This window comes from Diabrotica virgifera, chromosome 5 (assembly GCF_917563875.1).
Source record: "Diabrotica virgifera virgifera chromosome 5, PGI_DIABVI_V3a".
Classification (NCBI taxonomy): Eukaryota; Metazoa; Arthropoda; class Insecta; order Coleoptera; family Chrysomelidae; genus Diabrotica; species Diabrotica virgifera.
The window spans coordinates 108,181,042-108,204,117 of NC_065447.1; the positions used below are offsets into that span (position 1 = coordinate 108,181,042).

The 23,076-nt window shown below is 33.8% G+C and overlaps 1 protein-coding gene across 4 annotated transcripts in view; it reads left to right on the forward strand.

Annotated features, from left to right (window-relative positions):
- Positions 1-20,189, forward strand: part of LOC114330850 (beta-1,4-glucuronyltransferase 1) — a 188,620-nt gene extending 168,431 nt beyond the window's left edge. For all 4 annotated transcript variants that reach the window (XM_028280269.2, XM_028280271.2, XM_028280273.2 and 1 more), the window contains exons 7-8: positions 12,185-12,310; positions 19,843-20,189. In XM_028280269.2, coding sequence (XP_028136070.1) covers positions 12,185-12,310; positions 19,843-20,043 — 327 coding nt within the window. In that variant the 3' untranslated portion in view covers positions 20,044-20,189. The remainder of the gene's footprint in view (positions 1-12,184; positions 12,311-19,842) is intronic.
- The last annotated feature ends 2,887 nt before the right edge of the window (positions 20,190-23,076 follow it).

Consider the following 23,076-nt stretch of genomic DNA (forward strand, 5'->3'; position numbering starts at 1 on the left):
TAGATATGAGGCCATCTTAGATTTTGCTGTTTACAAAAGGCGGGCATTCAAAATGGGGGTTGTACATATGTGATTAATAGTACGATAACTTTTGAACAAAAACTCCGGATTCAATCAAATTTAGTACATAGGCTCTTTTTTTGATTTATAATATCGATGTGGTAAACCAGAAGAATCGGTTTACCAGAAGTTGTGTTTTTCTTGGTTTTTATGTAAAAATATGTTTTTTTATTCAAATTTTTCACTCTGTATATAATAGTTTTTCAAAAAGGTAATACTGCCATTAAAAAGAGGGTAAAAATATTTTTAGGAAATATTTTAAACTTTTTAGTTATGCTAATTACTATTTAATAAATACATGACGTACCTTCACAGGTTTTCTTATTAGTGCTGCAGGTTCGTGCAAATATTATAAGAATTGTGCAGTTAATTATATAAACCGGGAGATATTAATAGAAGTTCAACCACGATCTTCTAAGTCCTGCCCTTTGCAATATTGGAAGGTTAGAGAAGGTACTTCTTTTGTGGAAAAATCCACGGGTTTCCTGTGACATTTTCCTGTGAAAATTAGATTTTCCATGAAAAAAAAAATTGGGAGTTGCGATGAATTTTTAAGTCCTGCCATATCCATAGAATAACAGAATACTATCTATTTTATGAAGAAAATTTTTTGGGCAGGACGGTTGCAAAAGGACTAAGGGAGTATACAGATATACAAACATGTAATGAAAATAATGAAATTTTCATAACTTTCTAAGTCCTGCCAACTTAATAAATTAATCATATTTATTTCAAAATGGCCAAAAAAAATGTTGGCATGACGTCACCTAATGTTTAACTGCACTTGTTTCTTGGAAAATTCTGTATAAAATTTTCACTCTGGTTCCGTGATTTTCTAAGTCATAAAGTCATAAAATAAATTTTATTATAAAATAAATAATTTCAGTAGACATTACTCAAAATGGCAGGATGTTTAGTTACACCTTTTTTACTATATATAGTTAAAAAATTTGTAAGAAAATTCGTGGAAAATCACACGATTTTCTAAGTCATGCCATTTCGCAAATATCTCAAGAAGGTTAATATAAATCTATTTTCAAAGAGGCAGGATGGTTGTATAGTTATTTCGTATAAAAGAATTAAATTGTGTGTCTGTAAAATTATTTCAGGGTGTTATACAAACATATTCATATCACCACAATTTTCTGAGTCATACCATGTCGAGTATGCTTAAAAAACACTAATCTAAAACCGTTTACAACTTGGCAGGATAACCGCAAAGATGAATAATAAAAAAAATTAATTTGTATATCATTAAAACAATCGTATCCTATTAAATATTATTTTCCTGAATAATGTGTCGGAATTTTTACACACTTTTCAAATCTAATAGCAAACTGTAACATATTTATTTTAAGTGATTAGATCATTTTTTTATCTAAGTAAACGCAATAAAAGTAAATAAACAATTTTTAAAATTTATTGGTTATAGTAGAAAATTTACCTACCCATTATATTTATTATACAGGGTGTCCAGAAGCTCTCATAACAAACGAAAATCGTAAATTCCTCAGATAATTTTAATAAAATTTAACTCAATTCACCTAGTTCAAAAATGCTTCCGTGGAAAGCTAGAGCTCTTTAAAGATGGCGTCTTGTAATTCATCATCGTCATAATTCAACTCGGATCTATCCAATGCTGGATATAGGTGTCCCTCAGTCTTCTCCATGCATTTCTGTCCTGTGCTGTCTGCATCAAGTTTCTGTCGATCCGTTTGATATCATCAGACCATCTGGTTGGCGGACGACCTCTACTTCGATATGCTTCGTCTAGAAGAAGCTTATCGAAGTCTTGTAATTAGTTTCTTTAAAATAGCTGCAGAACGCTTTTATTTGGAAAAACGAAAACTGGTACACTTATTTATCTTCCAGAGGTCAATTGTCCAATGTCAATTATCAATTGTCAATTTTTAGTACCCGTTATAGGGGTCCGTTTTGGGTACGGAAACGGATATTTTATCGAATAACTTTTCTGTCTAACTTTTAAGCATTTCTGACACAGGATTATTAAATTCTGGGATAGTTTTGTACTAAAAGGTACTTTTGCTTTAACTCAGAAGAATACGCAGTGTTTTAGAAAAATCGATTTGAAAAATTTTTCGTTTTTTGGTTTTTTGAGTTTAAAAGAATTTAGAAAAATTCTATTTAGGAAAACGAAAACTGCTACGTTTATTTCTCTTCCAGAGATGAATCGATTTTATCAATTGTGAATTTCTAGTACTGGTCATAAGCATCCGTCTTGGGTAGATCAACGGATATTTTATTTCATAACTTATTGGTCTTTAAATTTTTAGACATTTTTGAGAGTAGAGTATTAAATTATGAGGTATTCTAGTACTAACAGTTACTCTTGCTTTAAGTCGGCAAATGCACCGTTTTTTTTTTATTTTTTTAAAATTTTTTTCAAATTCAACAAACGAAAAATTTTAAAATGGATTTTTACAGAAAACCGTGCATCCTACTGACTTAAAGCAGGAGTACCTTTTAGTACTAGAATACCTCACAATTTAATAATCTAGTGTCAAAAAAAGGGAAAGACAAAAAGATTCCTATGACCGGTACTAGAGATTCGCAATTGATGGAATCGATTTATCTCTGGAAGAAAAAAAGGCGGACCAGTTTGTCTGAAAGCCTCAAAATTTAAGAATATGGCGTGTATACTAGTCACCCCGAGCACTAGGTAAAGATCTGTTCTAATGTGACATTCTTGTTCAGAAACCCCAAAAACCACCTGAGTAATTTTTCTGTATCAATTTACTGCCGAAATTAATATATAAGTATGGTATAGAAAATGCTTAACAAATAAAAAGGTACCATAAAATATCATTTTATTATAATACTAAAATACAGGGTGTCCTATTTAAGAAAACTCAGAAAATACTCATTCCGAGTTTCAACCAACCCCGTGTACTAAAATTAAACATTTTCATCATCATCATTTGGCTCTACAACTCTATGTGAGTCTTGGCCGCGTTTACTATTTCCCTCCATTGTTGTCGGTCCTGAGCAGCTATTTCCCATTGCTGTACTCCCATTTTGCGTAGATCGCTGGCTACTGCGTCCTTCCATCTCTTTATTGGGCGACCAACTGACCTTTTTCCATCGGGCCTTTCCCAGAATGTGGCGTTTAGAAGTCTTTCGTCACTTGATCTTAGTACGTGACCCGCCCATCGTATTCTGTTTGATTTAATGTAGCGTACTATGTTTTCATCTCCGTATATTGTTTGGAGTTCATCATTGTGTCTTCTTCTCCATTCTCCTGTTGTCTCTTCTCTGCAAGGCCCATAGATAGTCCGCAGTATCTTTCTTTCAAGTACCAGTAATTTTGTTGTTTCCCGCTGATTCAGAGTCCAGGTTTCGCTTCCGTACGTTATTGTGGGACGAATTATTGTCTTATATACTCTTATTTTTGCTGGTCTTGAGAGTATTTTTGATTTAAGTAGGGTCCTTAACGAGTAATATGCCCTGTTTCCTGCAATAATCCTGGCTGCCACGTCCTTTTCATAGTTATTTTCAGATGTTATGATCGCTCCCAAGTACTTAAATTCTTTGACGACTTCAAAATTGTATTCATTAATTGTTACGTTTTGTCTAACCCTTGGTCTTGGGTTCTTAGTAACCACCATGTACTTGGTCTTGTCCTCGTTGACCTTAAGACCAACTTCCTTGGCTCCGTTCTCGAATAGGGTGAAAACTTCTTTTGCATCTCTGGTGGATTGTGCAATTGTGTCCACGTCATCCGCAAAGGCTAATAGTATTTTTGATCCTTGATCAATGAGGAATTCCTCCGACGTGTTGCTGCCAACTCTGATTCGTGCGGAAGCGTTCTCCGTGCTCACCTTTGCTAATCGTACCAGTTTTCCAGGTACTCCCATTTCTACCATAGTCTCCCACAATGCTTCTCTGCTAACAGAATCGTAAGCTTGTTTGAAGTCCACGAAGATTTGGTGTACATCGCGGTTGAGTTCCCAGTTTTTTTCCAACACATGGCGTAGGACGAAGATCTGGTCTATAGTCGACCTTCCCGGTCTGAATCCGCTTTGGTAGTCGCCTATTATTTCCTCTGCGTATGGAGTTAATCTTCTAAACAGTATTATGGATATAATCTTGTATGTTGTATTAATTAACGATATTCCTCTATAGTTCCGACATATTTGTTTGTCTCCCTTCTTGTGAATAGGTATTATATGGCTTTCATGCCAGTGTTTCGATATTTCTTCTCTTTCCCAGACTTCTCTTATAAGATGATATATCTCAAGATGTAGTTTGTCTCCCCCTTTTTTTTAGTAGTTCCGCCTGTATGCCGTCTGGGCCTGGGGCTTTATGGTTTTTTAGGGACGAAATTGCGGACTTTACTTCAGCTAGTGTGGGCCCTGGTATTTCAGGTTCGGCTAACTGGTACTGTCTTTGTTGCCCTGTCGTTGTGGGGTTTTCTGTATTTAAGAGTTGCTCAAAATACTTTCTCCATTGGCGGCTTATCTCTTCGTCGTCAGTGAGCAATTGTCCTGCATCGTCTTTTATAAATCTTGGGCTGTTGATCGTGTTGCCCGTCATTGTTTTTATGTCCCTATAAAACTGTCTAGACTGACCGGTTCTATGTTCCTCCTCGAGTTGCTGTATTCGTGCTTCTAGGTACTGTTTCTTTTTTCTTCTCAAAAGTCTTCTCGTTTGAGTCCTTACTCTGTTGTAGTCTTCCCTGTTCTCTTCTGTAGGTCGCGTTAGTAGCTCCAGCCTCTTGATTGCTTTCTGCTGTAAGCTTCGTTCGCACTCCTGGTCAAACCACTGGTTTTTCTTCTTGTTATTCTTTTGTTTCCCTATCGTTTCCGCTGCGGCGCTTTGTATGGCGTTTGTTATATTTTGCAATTTCTGGTCTATGGTCAATTCTGGTGTTGATGTCTCTTCTTCTTCCATTGTCTGCAATTTATTTTGGATCAGCGACTGATATTGGCGTTCATTATCAGGTAGATCGAGCCTTGAAATGTCCCATCTGTTTCCTTGTTGGCGTTGCTTTGGATGTCTCGTGTTTAGCCTTGTTCTCATTTTTATTCTGACCAGGAAGTGGTCAGAGTCACTTTCTGCTCCCCTTAAACTGTGTGCGCCGATGATATTGCTAGAGTGTCTTCCGTCGATGAGCACGTGGTCTATCTGGTTTCGTATGATTCGTGTTATCGTGTAAGCTATGTGTACCGATCACCGCTCTAAGATGGCCCTCTTTACCTAGTTTGGCATTGAAGTCTCCCAGTATGATTTTGACGTCGTGTCTGGGTGCCAGTCTGTACTTTTGTTCTAGAATTTCATAAAATTCCTCCTTGTCGACTTCATTTGCTTCTTCAGTTGGTGCGTGGGTTGAGAAGAGGGTTAGGTTAAACCATTTTCCTTTAAGCCTTAGAGAACACATGCGCTTGTTGATTGGTTTGAAATCAATTATGGCAGACTTGAGTTTTCCGTTAACTACAAACCCACATCCAAATTAGTGCCTTTCCTCTTCTCCTGACCAGAAAACCAGGGAATTTTCCATTTGCAGGCTTCCCGATCCTGTCCATCTCATTTCCTGGATCGCTGTTACGTCCATCTTATATTTTTGAAGCTGTTTTATGGCATGTGTTGCAATTCCGGGCCTGAACCAGCTTAGCACGTTCCATGTGCCTAAAAGAATGTCCTTATTTCGTAGCTTGGGTCTAATCCGTGTTTCATGTCTATTCCGAGGCAATAGTATTCGATTCGTAGCGTCTTTCTTTTTCCTTGTATGGGTTGCTGGTTCATAGCAAAACCCCCTTTTCGGAGGACCATTTCTCCCTTCCTCGTCAGCCCTGACCCTGCCTTCCACTGGGGTTGGTTACCCAATCTCCAACAGGGTTGCCCAGGTTCTCCGGGGTTCACCCGTGCAGCCTAAACCACACTTCGTGGAGGTGAGGATAGGAATTGAGTAGGAGAGGCTAGAGATGCTAACTGGAAACAGCATCATGTATTGCGCTTCACTACCCCATTTGAAAATTAAACATTTTGGTATACTATTAATAACTGACAATAGTAGACTATCTTAAAAGTCGTTTAAACATAAATTAATAGAAGTTTGGATATCAAATCACTAACAATATGTATAGGGTGTGAATGTTCCTACAAAATTAACAAAAAAACGTAATTATATTTTAAACTACCTCGTATAATATTTCAAAAGACTATATTTTATTAAACAGAACATCGAATAGAATCCAAAATGTAAAAATATACAGGGTATTCCATTTAAAAAAACATAAATTTGTGTCACCCTGTGAAAACGGGTAGCCCTGTAGAAAATATTGTTAAATCATAGTCCTATCTGTGGCCCATGTTTTACCTAAATAACTTTTTTCGTATATCTTACGACAAACGAGTAATTGGACTTTGTCACACTAATGCCCCACCCTTTATACAAAATAACCATAAAACCATCCTGCCTCTTTGTAAATAGACTTATATTAAGATTCTTGCAACATGTGCAAAATGGCATGACTCAGAAAATCGTTGACTTTTTCACGAATTTTCTTACAAATCTAGGACTCCTGCCGTCTTACAAGAACCGTTTAACCTTCCTGCCGAGTACCGAAAAGGTATTGATTGTATTTGAGTATTATAACTTTTTAAAGGCAGGACTAAGAAAATCACGGAATCAGGTTGAAAATTTTCCGCAGAATTTTCCAAGGGACAAGTATACTTAAACATTAGGAGAAGTCATGCCAACCCTCCTGCCCAAAAAATGTTCTTCATAAAATCGATAGTATCCTGTCTATCTACGGATATGGCAGGACTTAAAAATTCATCGCAAAACCCTATTTTTATATTTTGGAAAAATATAATTTTTACAGGAAAAGTCACAGGAAATTTGTGGATGTTTCCACAGATTGTAAGTACATCGTCTACCCTTTCAGTATTGCAAAAGGCAGGACTTAGAAAATCGTGGCTGAACTTCCATATAATATCTCCCGATCTAATAGAAGCATACAATTTTTACCACATATTCTACAAATATAGAGCTTTGAGAGACTAAGTTTTTAATCTAATAGCACATAAAACAATATCAAAAATATTATTCTATATCCCACCAGATTGAAAATAATGGGAACCTTCTCTAATTATACCTCCGAAGCTTCTAAAATTTGCAAGCCATAACGGATGCTGAGACTAAAGAAGATGAGGGAATTTTACAATTTATAATTCACGTCCCATCTGCTCAGCGCGGTAAAGCTCAAACGAGAATGGTTCCCTTCGTACTCCAATCAGAGTAAACCTAAACATGTAAATCAAAAATGAATAACCATTTTCAAATTCGTTGCAACACGAGACTACAGCCGCATCATACTCTAATCCAATCAGAAACACTCAGAAATACTCTACCGGTTTCGAAACTAATTAGTCTCTCATCAAAAGGGACATATGCAGCTCTCTCTGACTGTAACAAAAATAAGAAAACTTCTGTTGGAGTGAAAGTAAAAAGAAAGATATAGGTACTCCAACAGAAGTAAGGAAAAAAAATAGTACTAGATATGAATAAAAATGAAGAGAGAGTGGGGTGTGTAAAGAAAAGGGTGAAGTGACTTCTATGTTGAGAAGCCGAAGTAAGAAAAATAAAAAAAATACTACTTTGCAGTAGTACTGAAGAAAGGGGGATTAGAAGGGATAGAAGCAGAAGTGGGAAGAGACAGAGGCAAACTGAATAGAGTTGGCTAGCTATAGATGCAAGAGAGCAACTTGACACTCAAGGATGGATACGGCTCGTTTGCATGCCTGTCGAAGAACAGTAGCTCTATATAGATAGTAATGATGACTAAAAGATGAAATAATAAAATAAGAATAATGTACTGAAAATGAATGGAGATGAATAATGACTAAAAACGAACAAAATAAATAAAACTAACTAATCATGGGCGCCATGAAAATGATCTTCGATAATTTTCCCAGGTATCTTACACTGCTTTCAAATATTAAATATATCAAACCTGTAATAATGAACATAAAGGAATAATAAAATAATTGATATACAAAAATAAGTAAATATTTATTAAAAATAACTGCTAGATCTTTGACAATCTCTGAGTTACATAAAGTGCATATCATGTGACTCTAAAATGACATAAGTTATACAAAAGTTATATCTAAGATAACAACAATAATGTTATCTGTGACAAAATTACAGGTATAAGTACCTCTCACTAACATATAGGGTACAAAATTACATAAGTCTTCTACCAAATGGTTATAGTACGCCTGCTACGTACAACTAAAGGAAACTGACAAAGATGAAAATACTACAAATAAATAGGCCCAAGCCTCACTAAGAGAAAATACCATAATGAATAAATAAAGTTAAATATACAAATGAATAAAGTGATAGTAATGAAGTAATTAATACCGAAACGATGACCTAAATTAACCGAGAAAATGCAATGAAATAAAGTAACGACGAATTAACCGAACAATCGAAATAAAGCGAATAACAAGAAAATATTTGGGAAACAAGCAAGTAATATTACAAAATAAATTTACCCGAATTACATAAACCAGTATCAAAGCAATAATAAAGTATTAAAAACCTAATTTTCTCTAGGCTTATTCCTGTGCACAAGAAGTTACCGTAGATACAAAGTTTGGGAACCAAATACAATAGTATACAAATATGTCATATAAAAACAAAGGTATGCTAAATCTGAAAAAAAAATAATTAAAAAACATAATGTATCAAATAAATGTCTGATATATAAAAACCATAGTTACTTAAAACACAACACTAAATGTTCCCAAACGACTCCTAACGAGGTTGCTGCTGCATCCTCAGAAATGAGCATCAAGATGATGCGGTCCCATGCCCTCCGTAGGCCCAGGTGGCAGGACGAAAAGGAGCTGGAATGCGCCCAAAAAGCTTGTTCCCAAAAATGACTTACTCCCAATGGTGACTTGACTGTGGCTGTGGTGGTTTCCCTAGGTGGTCAAAGAAGGGGCTATGACTTCATCTTATGGTTTCTCCCAAATGGCTAAAAACATTCCCAGTTTTATTTCCCATTTTAGACATTAGCAAAAAGTAAAGGGAAGAAGAGATAATTGAGGAAACTTTTTAGAAGCATTAACATAGAAAAACCGATCATTAAAATGGAACAAAAACTAATCTCAGGTAACCTTGAACTATTTTGAATGTGAAAACATGAACAAATAATGATGAATGTGAAATTTGAATATGATTTATCTGAGGGAATATCTGTAAAAATATATAGAATTTATAAAAATATTGGATGTTCAATAAATTTAAAACCTACAGAGAAATGATAATTATTTCCAATATTAATAGAGAATTGCATATGTTTGGTTATGTCTAACCAAAAAATATATTAATATATAATTTTCCTTGAATGAATATTCAATAATCGAAATAATCTACATAAAATCCAAATAATGAGTTGATTAAGAAATTTAACAATGAACCTAATATATCAAATGTTCCATCACCAAAAAACCAGGCTATATAAAAAAAATTATTATGAAAAACTAAATATTTTACCGGGTTGATTCTTATCCAGATTCCATAAGGTGTTGAGTTACACATATGTTTCCATACTCCAGGCTCCAGATAACTTTTCACTTGGAAAATAACAAAAATGATTTAAATTGTTGAAATTATCAACCCGCCATTGGTATAACCGATTCGAACCACAGCTCACAGTCAAGTAAAGAGCATTCCTCTCTCATTCAGCGAGGAAGACGTCAAACTCTCACGGAACACGAATTAAATGACAAGGAACGGTTCAACTATGTTCCGTACAGTGTGACGTCACATGAGAAGTCCTTTACGAGAAATTAAAGAATTTAAATGGGAGGTCAAAAGAAAATAATTTTAAAAATAATTAAAGCGCTAAAAATGATTTTATAACGGGTGGACCGTTACATGACCCAACCAGGAAAATCCCCGGCGTGCAGTTACGGATTGCAACGAACGAAAATGGCAGGGATATAAACATATTACTTTGAATTCTATCTTTATACATTGTGTCTTTCAGTCTACCTTGTTATAATTAGAGTATTATGAATATATGCATTATGATTAATTGACTTATTTTATTTCTCTACTAGTTTGTTCCAAAACGAACCGTTTTAAAGTTATAAGCACAGAAAGCAGAAAAAAATCGATGTTTTTCGAAATTTTTAAATATTTTAATTTTTTTATTAATGTTCCGGGCATATTTGGGAAGGAGCATAAGTCAAGTATTATTACTGAAGGTGTCACCTAACTTTATCTGCAAAAATCCGAATGCCACCTCTATACAGGGTGTTTCATTAATAATAATTGTCCATATAGTAACTGGAGAAACCTTAGCACAAAATACGAAGATTTAACCTAAAGCACTTAAATAAAATGTGGTTATTTACTGAGTTACAGGGTGTTTTATCTAAAAATTTAAAAATTATTTTGGCTCAGCATTTTAAAACTATTCGACGTATCCTTTTCATACTTAACAGGAAGTATAGGTACTGTACAAACTACTAAATTATGTTAAACAAACGTTTCTGGCTATTACCAGAGGCGTACGACGGGGGAAAGTGAATGGTTTACCCTTTCCAAATTCTACGCCACTGGCGGAATTGTTATTTTAGTTCAATTTTTGGATTCTCCAATACTTTCTATCAAAATAATATACTCTTCTTCCAAGTATGATAAGGATACGCCAAATAGTTTTAAAATACTGGGTACAAATAATTTTTAAATTTTAATCATATGAATCATATCATAAATTAATCAAAATAACTGTGCCATTTCATATTTAACTTCAAATATCTCGAAAACTAATGACTTTATCGTTACCAATTAAGAGTATGTTATTTACGTAGAAAGTATTGGAGAATCTAAAAATGGCACTAAAATAGTAATTTCTCCAGTGGCGTGGAATTTGAGAAGCTTCAACCATTCACCATCCCTTGTCGTACGCCACTGGTAGTAGCTAGAAACGTTTGTTTATCATAATTTAGTAGGGTGTATAGTAGTCGCACTTTCTGCCAAGTATGAAAAGGATACGTCAAATTGTTTTAAAATGCTGAGCAAAAATAGTTTTTAAATTTTTAGATAAAACACCCTGTAACTCGGTAAGGAACCATATTTTATTTAAGTGTTTTAGGTTAAATCTTCGTATTTTGTGCTAAGGTCTCTCCAGTTATTATATGGACAATTATTAATGAAACACCCTGTATATACTGAGGATTTCCACAGTTTTCACTGTATTCCTTCACTCAACCGTTCTCTCCAGCTCTTTCTGTCTTGCCAGTCCCCTTCCTGTAGATTTCTTTTCTCCATTGCTTCGTCTACTTCATCTCTGAAGGATCTTCGGGGTCTGCCTCTCTTCCTCTTTCCTATCGGGCTCCACTCTGTTATTCAGTTTATCCACCGATTTTGGTCTGCTCTTCTGACATGTCCGTACCAGGTTAATCTCTTCTGTTCGATGTTAATTTAATTTTAACGCGAATTGTCGCGTTAATTTAATTAAAACAGGAACACAATAAGATACATTTGAAATAAAATAATAAATAATATCTAAATATTAGTTTATTGAATGTATTATAATTATTTTAAGGCCATATTAAAATATCTACACGTGTGCGGAAAAGTAAAACGCGCGCGGAAAAGTAAAACGCGTGCGGAAAAGTGAAACTTTCTCAACTAAAACGCGTGAGCGAAAGTAGACATTTTTGCACGCTCGTAGAAAACAGTTATTTTCCTAACTATTGCGGAAAGGGATACTATTACACACGAGACTGCCGTTGACACGAATGACGCGATAGCGGAGTTCGGACAAGCAGTCGAGTGCGGGGAAGACACTTTCCGCATGAGTTAGGAACAATATTTTTTCTAAAGCCGTACGTTCAGAAAAAAGCCACAAAAAATCTACACGTGTGCGGAAAAGTAAAAAAACGCGTGCGGAGAAGTGAAACTTTCTAAACTAAAATGCGTGCGCTAAAGTAGACATTTTTGCACGCTCGTAGAAAAACATTATTTTCTGCATTAGGTGACCAAGTTATCAGTTTGTTAAGGTTTTGCATATATGTATATCTTCCAATTAATGGAGGTGGGATTGAAATATTAATGAATATTTTTGGTAATTTTTAGCCATTACTTACTGCACGTAGAGAAGTGCCTTATCACAGATGGGAGCCTATATACATTGGAACGAAAGCTGAACCATTGTATAATGAAAAGCTGTCTTGGGAAGGACTTCAAGATAAAATGTTACAGGTACATAATATACCCTTTTTATTATCGAACGATGTTACCCTATTCTGAGTTATTAGGTTATTGCAACCGTATTTTACGTCGTCCTGTAATAAAAGACCTTTTATTTTACTTTTTATTTTGATATACAAAGCATGCGCAGTATTACGTCTTTTATTTTTCTCCTGTAATAAAATACAGGCTGTAGTAAAATATAGTCCATCTAGAAAGTATCCCGAAAAAAGAAAGTAGAATTATAATTTTACGGTATTTATTTCTATCACTTAAAATATAAAATCTTAACAAATAAATCATCCCATTTATTTATACAACCTCCCTTTAAATCTAAACACTTAACTAAACGTCCAGGTACACCCGAAACTAGGTCAAGGCCATAATTTTCGGTAATGGTATTCCAGGCCTGTAAAACTGACCGAATAAAACCTTCTTTATCTCGTGGCGCTGCTCGTTCCACTTCAATCTTCATCAGTCCCCATATGTTTTCAATGGGGCTAAGATCTGGAAATGCTGCTGGACACGGAATTGTTGCCAATTCGTGTTCTTGAATCAATGCTTGAGTATTAGCAGAAATATGGCATCTTGCATTATTTTGCTGAAAACGCCACCCCTCTGGATATAAAACATGGGCGGTTTCAAGAAGAAAACCATTTAGGATGTGACAATATTTCGCACTATCAACAGTGGCATTAACTATACAGAGAGGTGTAGCACAACGCTGAGATATTGCTCCATAAACCATTATTTTAGTGGGAAATTTGGAAATTTGAACGGTAACATTTTCTCTTGATAGGACTTTTAGATGATTTGCACCAAGCTGGAAACAACTTTCATCAGATATAAAGACATTATTAAAATTATCTTCTCGAAAACGTTGACAAAAATCTATTCTTCGTTGCCTTTGCAGAGGTGTCATTGTAGGGATTCTTTTTGGATTCCTTGATATGTAGCCTTGCTTTTTCAGTGACATGCGGACAGTTTCTGGGTACACTTTTATTCTTCGTTGATTTTCAAATCTGTTCGCTAATTTTCGAAACCCTAGGCGCGGATTTTGTCGTGCTAAAGTCACTAAAGCATTTAAATTGTTTCCGCGAATCTTACGCGGTCTACCCGGAACTGGTCTATGTCTCATATCTATGCCATTTTTATCCTCTCTATTGTCTCATACACTGCATTTTTTCCGAGTTCAGTCAATTGCACTAATTTTTTAACGTTTCGGACACCCTTTCTATACAAATATTCCACCACTTTTCTTTTTTCTACTTGCGACATTATTTCACAAATCTTAAGTCTGTTTCATCATCATCATCTTGGTGCTACAGCCCTTAGAGGGCCTCGACCTTCTCAAGCTTTCTACGCCATTCTGTTCTGTCCCTTGCTTGCATTTTCCAGTTGCCGACTCCGATCTTCTCGGCATCCTGTGTTACCCCGTCCATCCACCTCAGCTTTGGTCTACCCCGTCTTCTCATTCCCTTAAGTCTGTTTACAAACAACAATATTTGACAGATGGTGTTGACATGCGATTTTGTCTATAACCTACTATCGGCACAACCTACTTGATGCATTACTTTTGTCTTAAAATGTTAGAAAAAGGAAATCTATTAAAATTAGGAAAAATATAAAATTCCGCATACTTTCTAGACGGACTATATTTTGTAATTTATAGGCCTTACTAAATAATAAAACATTGTAATAAAATAAAATACAAGCAACAGAAACAAAATATGTTGGGGAGACAGAAGTCCCAGATCTAAACAATAAATCTGAAATTTCTCATAGAACCACTTTCTGGTAACATCCTTAATCTCTGCCTTTTACAATTTATAAGGCAAGGATAAAAAAATAAAGGACGAAAAGGACTCTACAACATGCAGTCACATCTCACATCCCGTCTATTCGTCTAGGAAAAACGAACCCCAACGCAAGTTAATTCCGCGTACCTACTCAAAATATAAAAAAAAATTAAAAATGTGTTTAAAATGTCTTTAATTTATTATTGTTTTGTATTTTGATAACGACTTCCAAAGTGAAGGTCGAAACGTCAAATAAAATCATTTCGGACCTAAATTGAAGAGGTCGGGGCAATAAGGGATCTAAGCCTCATTTGAAAAGTTTTGAGTAAATTACGTTTAAAGTTTTTGACAAAATCCTGAAATCATCTTTTTATGTTTTAAAGTGTTTATCTTAATTCCTTACAAATAAATATGGCTTATGACCTTGAAAATAACAAAATGAATATTAATTCTAAAATCAAGAATATGCCTACAATATAATTTTTTATTAATAAAAATCGGTTTCATCATCTCTGTCTACTTCCTCTGCTTCATCAACCTGGTTATAGTCTTGTTCAATGTTACTTGAATTGTTTCCAATAATTATGAGATAAAACTGCTGGTTTATGTGATGAATATATTGTAAGAGATTCTTTATACCCTGAATTTTTTTTATGTTAACTACTATTGGCCTCCATGTTTTTTTTAATTTCTTGTTGTTAATATGTTGTTACCAAACTAATTTTACACTCCTCTTACCAACATTTACTTCATCAAATGCTCCATTTAGGGTGTGTTGAATAAATATGGAATTTGGGTGTTCGCTATCAAACCAAGAAGAGACCAAACCACCTACTAAATAAACTACTTTTTTTGGTCTTAAAACTTTTTATTGACAAACGAATTTAAATAGAATATAAGTGTTAATGGATCTTTATCAATAAAAAAATTAAAAACAGTTTATTTATGACTACGTTTTACTAAAACATAGTCATAAAACTTAGTAAGACACAAGCCATATATCCTACAGCAAGAAGGTCTCAAGCCACTAAAATGTTTATTTACCTTTTTCGGAGAAGATTCATCACTTTCACTGGAACTCGTGTGCGGAGAACATTCTCGATCCTTTACAGAATCGTCAGAGTAAAAATTCGAACCTGAACTACTTTCTTTTTCTTTATAAAATAATTGTTTTTCTTTTAAAACTCTTCAATCACGTATCGCCATGTTGATTTTACTGTGGCTTATGACTTTCTTGCTTCAAAATTTCCCATGATTTTGCAAGTCGGCAACAAGGTCGTTATAGCCTGGTGGCCACATCTATTGCCCAATAGCCGTAAAATTTCGCTGGTGGCTTAAGACCATTGTTACAGTGCCCATTTTACTGAAATCTTCAAATTTCAAAAAATGTTGCTCATGTCCAGTATTGCCCCGAGCTCTTCAATTTTGGTTTTATTCCCAAATAAAATAGAAAATTTTATTATCAAAGAAGTAAATCTAAACAAAATAGCCTTTGTCCAATGTTTATAATTGTTTTACTTCATTCGACGTTGTATAATTATTTTGTTAAATGGATATTATTGGTAATAATACCAGGTGTCCCGAAAATATTAGTCATAAGTTTTACCACAGATTCTGGGGTCAAAAATAGATTGATTTACAATAGATTGATTTCAAAAAGTTACAGCCCTTTAAAGTGACAAAATGAAAATCGATTTTTTTTCATATATCGAAAACTTTTAGAGATTTTTTATTGAAAATCGACATGTGGCATTCTTGTGGCAGCAACATGTTAAAAAAGAATTAAAGTGAAATTTGTGCACCCCATAAAAATTTTACGGGGGTTTTGTTCCCTTCAACCCCCCAAACTTCTGTGTACGTTCCAATTAAATTATTATTGTGGCACCATTAGTTAAACATAATGTTTAAACTTTTTTGTCTCTTAGTACTTTTTCGATAAGCCAGTGTTTGTCGAGATATTTTGAATATTTGTCGAATCCACCACATATTTGTACATATACATATATGGTTAAGTACGATTATACACCTGTTAATAATCTGAAAATTTATTTATAATTTACATTTTTAGGTATATTTTGAAAAAGAAGCCGCATCTCGATAAAAGGTGACTTATGAAAAAAATACCAAGAGGCAAAAAAGTTATAAAAACACTATGTTTAACTAATGGTACCACAATAATAGTTTAATTGGAAGGTACACAAACATTTGGGGGGTTTAAAGGAACAAAATCCCCATAAAATTTTTACGTGAATATATTAAAAAAGAGGCCGCATCTCGATAAAAACTGGATTATCGAAAAAATACTAAGGGGCAAAACTGGTTTAAAAACGTTGTGTTTATGGTATAAATATGGTACGAATGGTATAAATAATGAATTAATTGGAACGTACCCAAAAGTTTGGGGGGTTTAAAGGAACAAAACCCCCATAACATTTTTATGTGGTGGACAAATTTCACTATAATTTAGTTTTAAGATATTCCTGCCATAAGAATGGTACATGTCCATTTTAAATAAAAAATCTCTAATATAGTTTTGGATATATTGAAAAAAAATCGATTTTTATTTTGTAACTTCAGGGCTGTAACTTTTTTAATGAGCACATTTGTACTAAGGTAAGTTAGGTTCAATCGAACTATCTTTGACCCCAGAATGTGTGGTATAATTTATGACCAATCTTTTTGGGACACCCTCTATAATCAAAGAAAATTTATAATTGAGTTTATTGCCGCCTAAAACACGGTAAATTTTTATTTAAATTTAAACAAACTTTAATGGTTAAAAAAATCAATGATCCAAAACTACGACTCTAACTTATAATGAGTAAATATACAGGGTGTCTCGAAACTCTTCCGACAAACGAAGCCCTGAGATTCCTCATATAATTTTAAGACAATTAACTTACTTACTAAGGACGTAAAACTTCACTTGTAGGTAGATGGTATATAAATTTATTAAAATTATTTTTTCCAAAACGACCAAGTTGGATTAAAGTGGGTACATCACTAGTACAAAAAATACAAACGTTTTCGGACTAATCAGTCCATCATCAGGCTGAAACTTCAGATCCAAAGTAGTTGGAACTAGCTACATAGTTATTTCCAACTATTTTGGATCTGAAGATTCAACTTGATGATGGACTGATTAGTCCGAAAACGTTTTTATTTTTTGTACTAGTAATGTACCCACTTTAATCCAACTTGGATCTTTTTGGAAAAAAAAATTTAATAAATTTATATACCATCTACCTACAAGTGAAGTTTTACTTTCTTAGTAAGTTTTTTATTATGGTATACAGCCAATGAGAGGAATCTTTTCCTTTATATTTTACAATTAACCTAATTCACCTAGTCCGAGAATGATTCCTAAGGGAGCTAGAGCTCTTTAAAGATGGTGTCTTGTAATTAGTTTTTTTTAATACCTCTAGAACGCTTCTATTTATAAAAACAAAACTGGTACGCCTAATTATCTTTCAGAGATAAATCGACTCCATCAATTGCGAATTTCTATTACCGGTCACAGGCTTCCGTTTTGGGTAGGGCAACGTTTATTTTATCGCATAACTTTTTTAACTTTAAAGCATTTTTGATGCTAGATTATTAGATTATGAGGTATTCTTTTACAAAATCACTCTTACTTTAAGGTAGGATACACTGTTTTCTAGAAAAATCGATTTGAAAATTTTTCGTTTTTTGAATTTGAAAATTTTTTTCAAAAGAAAACTATCTAGAAAAACGTAAAAGGATACGTTTTTTTATCTTTCAGAGATGAATCGATTTCATCAATTGCGAAATTCTAGTACCGGTTATAGGCTTTCGTTTTTGTAGATCAACGGTTATTTTATCGCTTTTGTCTTTAAATTTTTAACATTTTTGATACAAGATTATTAAATTATGGGTTATTCTAGTACTTAAAGATACTCTTGCTTTAATTCGATAAAATACAGATTATGTAGTATTTTTGTATATTTTTTGATTATATACTTAAAACGTAAAGACAAAACATTGTGCAACAATATTATAAACGTTGACCTACCCAAAACGAACGCCTATGAGCGGTACTAGAAATTCTCAATTAAGGCCATAGGTACATAATTCGTAAATATTTTACGGCTATCCTTACTTTTTCTGTCTTTACACGGCAAATTACTTGTAGCAAAATTCACACTGGTATGGATATATAAACATTACTAGAATGTCATTCTACTTGAAAATGTCATCATTAACTTAAAGAGATGGCTTTTTAATGTTCTTGGATAACTCTTTTTTGTGTAATTGCGAATTATTAATTCAGTTAATAAATGTGATAATTTTTTCACTAACTATGTATTCAGTGATTGCAATAATTTACACGTACAACAAAAACTAATAATCAATCGAGAAAAGAGGAAGAGTGTTAAAGTGATTTTTTAATAATATATTGTTACTATGGAACTCTTACAATTTTGAACATCTTAAACAACAAAATACTTGGATCACAGAATATATTATCCTGATGTATTCTCTGCTTGGATCTTCCACAAATAATACACAATAAATAACTTTTTATTAAGTTCACGTCTTAAGTCAATTATTTATCAAATATTTCAATATTATTTAATACACAACTCAAAATATTCCCGATGCCATGTCAAATATTTAAAATTGTCACTGATTGTCACAGTCTGACTGACAATATGCTGACAATATTCTATTCGACTGAGTACGTTATAAGACAAATATAGATTTGGAAAATATTACCACGGACATGGTGTCTATTTTTTTCGAATCCTGAAAAAACTAAATAAACACTTTTAAAAAATTTAAAGGCAGAATGAAAGACTAAATTATTACCGAGGGCCGAAAGTCCCTTAGAATAAATAAAAAGTTTAGTTTGAATGAGATATTTGAACTTAAAAATCACACTAAATTTTAAATTTTTTCACTTCTCTATCTTATTAAAATAAATAATATAGAAGTTCTCAGGGGCTTTCGGCCCTCGCTAATAACGTAATCTTTCATTTTGCGTTTAAATTTTTCAAAAATGCGTATAAGTTTTCTCAGGACTCGAAAAAAATGAATCCCTATTTGAATAGCATTGCAGCCGAAAATAAGTATCCATCCTCTTAATGGAATCGATTTATCTTTGTTCTGAATGGAAGAGTTCTGAAGGTATTTTTAAAAAACTAATTACAAGACTTATCTTAATTAATTATATCCATTACTAATATCCTTAATCCTCAGGAAGCATTTTAGAATAAGATTAATTGTGTTAAATTGTCTTAAAGTTCTCTGAGGAATCTCCGGTCTTCGTTTGTCAGGAGAGTTTCTGGACACCCTGTATATATTTAGTATACAGTGATGAGCGCGCTAATAACCGGAAAAATAGCGCAAAACATGGAAAACATAATAAATTGCGTCAAAAAAAAAGAGATGAAACTAGTGGAGGTGGAAATGATCGTTATAAACGTATAAAATAACATTAGATTACATAGTTTCCCACCTTTAGACGTCTGTGACAGGAGTATTTTATAAAATTCTACTGTCACAGTAAGAGTTGTCATACTCCGCTGATACGTCTAAAGTTGGGAAACTATGTAATGTAATGTTAATTTATAAGTTTATAATGATCATCTCCATCTCCACTAGTTTCATCTCTTTTTGTTTCGTAATGTATTATGTATTCCATCTTTTGTGCTATTTTGCCGGTTATTAGCACGCTCATCACTGAATTATTATAGCTAATAATACCTATTTAATTAATTGTAGATGCTGGAAATGTGCCTTATGGAATATAAATTTATCATATTGGACGGAGCGTTTTTGGTACATTGGCCGGGAATGAAAAAACAGAAGGAGGACGACTCGTGGAGAAAACCTTTCGTAAAGCAAAATTCTGACGAATACAAAAAAATACTCACCAATCTGCTAAAGAAATATAATTCTAAACCGCAATGCAAACCGCAATAGTACCTATTAGTGTTAAGAAACTGTACATAAGAGAAATACTTTGTATTATTTATATTTAATTAAGTTTTAATAAATTGTAATATATATCTAAAACACAATAAGCGTGTATACCGTTAGTAATCAAATAAAAATCCGGTTATTAATAAGTACATTTTTAAAAACCCTTTTCTACGCCAGTCAATGACAGCAAGAACAGGTTATTACCTCCGAATTCTATCCTACTGAATGTACTTTAATAAAATTTTGGGAATAGTTTTTACTTATCTCCTAATTCAGAGTCTAGCCTATATACTATGGCGCATTTATCTTGGAGGCGGTTCCCACCCCTTCAAGGGGCGGACAATTTTTTGCTCAAAATAACCACGGAAGTGACTAGAGAACCTAATTTAAAGCAAAAACTGTTAAATATTTTTTTTTAAAACTCAATAGGTATTTTCTGAATTATTCATGGTTGAAAATTGGCCGTTTTAATTGAAACATGACACGGACGGTTTTTTGCAAATACTTTAAAAAATATTGTTATGACAGTTCCGTAGATTGATCCTACATAGGAAAAGGCCCTTGACGTGGAAGAAGAAGTTGTCACGTACGAGAATGTTCTAGACGTCATGGAATAACCCAGAAAAATCTGGTGACTTCTAGATCGTCAGAAAATCTATAAAAACATGTGTGTTTGAATTTAGAAGTTGATAGTCGTCAGTTTGTTAAAGAATGCTAAGAGGCTACGTATTTAACATGCTATTATACGGTGTAGAGGCCTGGACTCTCAAACAGAACAACATAAAAAATATTGAAAGTTTCGAGATGTGGTGCTACCGTCGAATGCTGAAGATAAGTTGGGTTGAAATAATCACAAACCTTGAAGTAATACGAAGGATAGGAAGAGACCCAGAAATTTTGTTAACGATAAAACGAAGAAAACTCGAGTATTTGGGTCACCTAATGAGAGGTCATAAATACGCATTACTTCAAAATATAATGCAAGGAAAAATAGAAGAAAAACGGAATCCAGGCCGTAGAAGAATACCATGGTTGCAGAATTTGAGAGAGTGGTTTGGCTGCACCACTAATGAACTTTTTAGGTCAGCTGTAAACAAGGTCAGGGTAGTTTTGATGATTTCCAATCTCCGTTAGGAGTGGCAGAAGAAGAAGAAGAAGTTTGTTCAAGTTGTAAAAGTTCAAAGAATTGTAATATTGTTGTTAGAGTTAAAAAATAGTATTTATGCAACGAGTATTTAATGATGGTCATTATGAAGCGAGTATGACGGATATGAAACCAGCCGCCTAGCGGCGAGTTTCCTATAGAGTACGAGCTTCATAATGATAACTAAATGCAAATTGTATACACGATTTTTTCTATGATCATTCACAACAAAAGATATATTCAAATTTATTAACTTTGTAACGCAAAACAAATTAAGTAGTTTGTCAGTTTGACAGTTTGTTTACATCTTGAGAACTGTCAAAGCATATGTATTTTACTCGCCATTAGTCACTGCGCGTGCGCCACCTTCATCGCAAATGCCATATCGCGATTCTATTGGTTAAAAATCCGTATCGTAATGAAAATCTGTATCATAACGAAGTGCATTATGATACAGGTAGTGACATCACACTATAATATATCCATTATGATATCACTACCTGTATTATATTGAACTTCATTATAATAGGTACATATTTTCATTACGATACAGGTTTTTACCGATAGAACCGCGATATGGCATTCGCCATGAAGGTGACGCACGCGCAGTGACCAATCTCGAGTCAACTACATACGCTTTGACAGTCCTCAATATGTAAACAAACTGTCCAACTGACAAACTATTTAATTTGTTTTACGTTACAATATTAAGAAATTTGAATATATTTTTGTTTTGAATGATCATAGAAAAAATCGTGTATACAACTTTAATTTAATTATCATTATGAAGCTTGTACTCTATACGAAACTCGCCGCTAGGCGGATCGTTTAGTATCCCTCATACTCGCTTCTTAATGACCACCATCTTATGCTCGTTGCATAATATACTATTAAAGAAGCGCGACAGTGACGACAGCGGTGGGAAACAAGAGTTATTGTTAAATTGTTTATGGTAAATACAAGATCTTGTAAACTTGGTAAAGAAATGGATACGTCCGGACCCCCTGCATGGTTTTTAAAAATGAAAGAAGTTGAAGAGAGGCGTAGACAATAAGATGAGAAACGTAAACAAGAAGAGAAGAAGCGTAGACAAGAAAAAAAGAGGTAAAGGCAGAAGCGTAGTGAGGTGAAGAAGAAGCGTAAACAAGAAGAGGAAGAGGAGATGGAGAGGCGTTTAAATTTAAAGGTAGAAATCATTAACACTTTATCCTAAATTCATGAGAATATTAAATTGGAGGTAAGTCAAATTACTAATAGAATTTACACATTAGAAGAAAAACAAAACTCTTTAAATAATAAAATAGAACAACAACAAAACTATTTAGACAACAAGATAGAGCAATAACAAAACTATTTTGATAATAAGATAGAACAACAAAATTATTTAGTCAATAAAATAGAACAACAAAACGATTTAAAATCCAGTTTAGATAGACAGATATTTGAATTACAGAGAAAAATTAATACACCAAGTTTCTTTATCTAACCTTGTTTCAGTAAGTAATGTCTAATCTGAACAACCAGCCTCGCCGTCGTACATAGTTGAACCAGGAATAATTAGAGCTAACAAAATTTTAAAACCACCCACATTCGATGGTCAGACAGCATGGGAAACTTATCGTTTTCAATTTGAAGCAGAAGCCAGAGCAATCGGCTGGACTGAGAAAGAAGTGGCAGCTTCCTTGGTGGTATCGCTTTGAGGAATGGCAGCAATCGTCTGGCAATTTCTTTCCCAGGATGTACCCACTTATACCTCTATTTTTGAAGCTTTAGAGACCATATATGGCCAGCAGCATCTGAAGTGGGTTTTTCAAAGTGAGCTGAAAGTTGCAAGTATTTGAAACGGACATTAAGAGATTATTGTATTTGGCATATCCTTAAGCACCTAA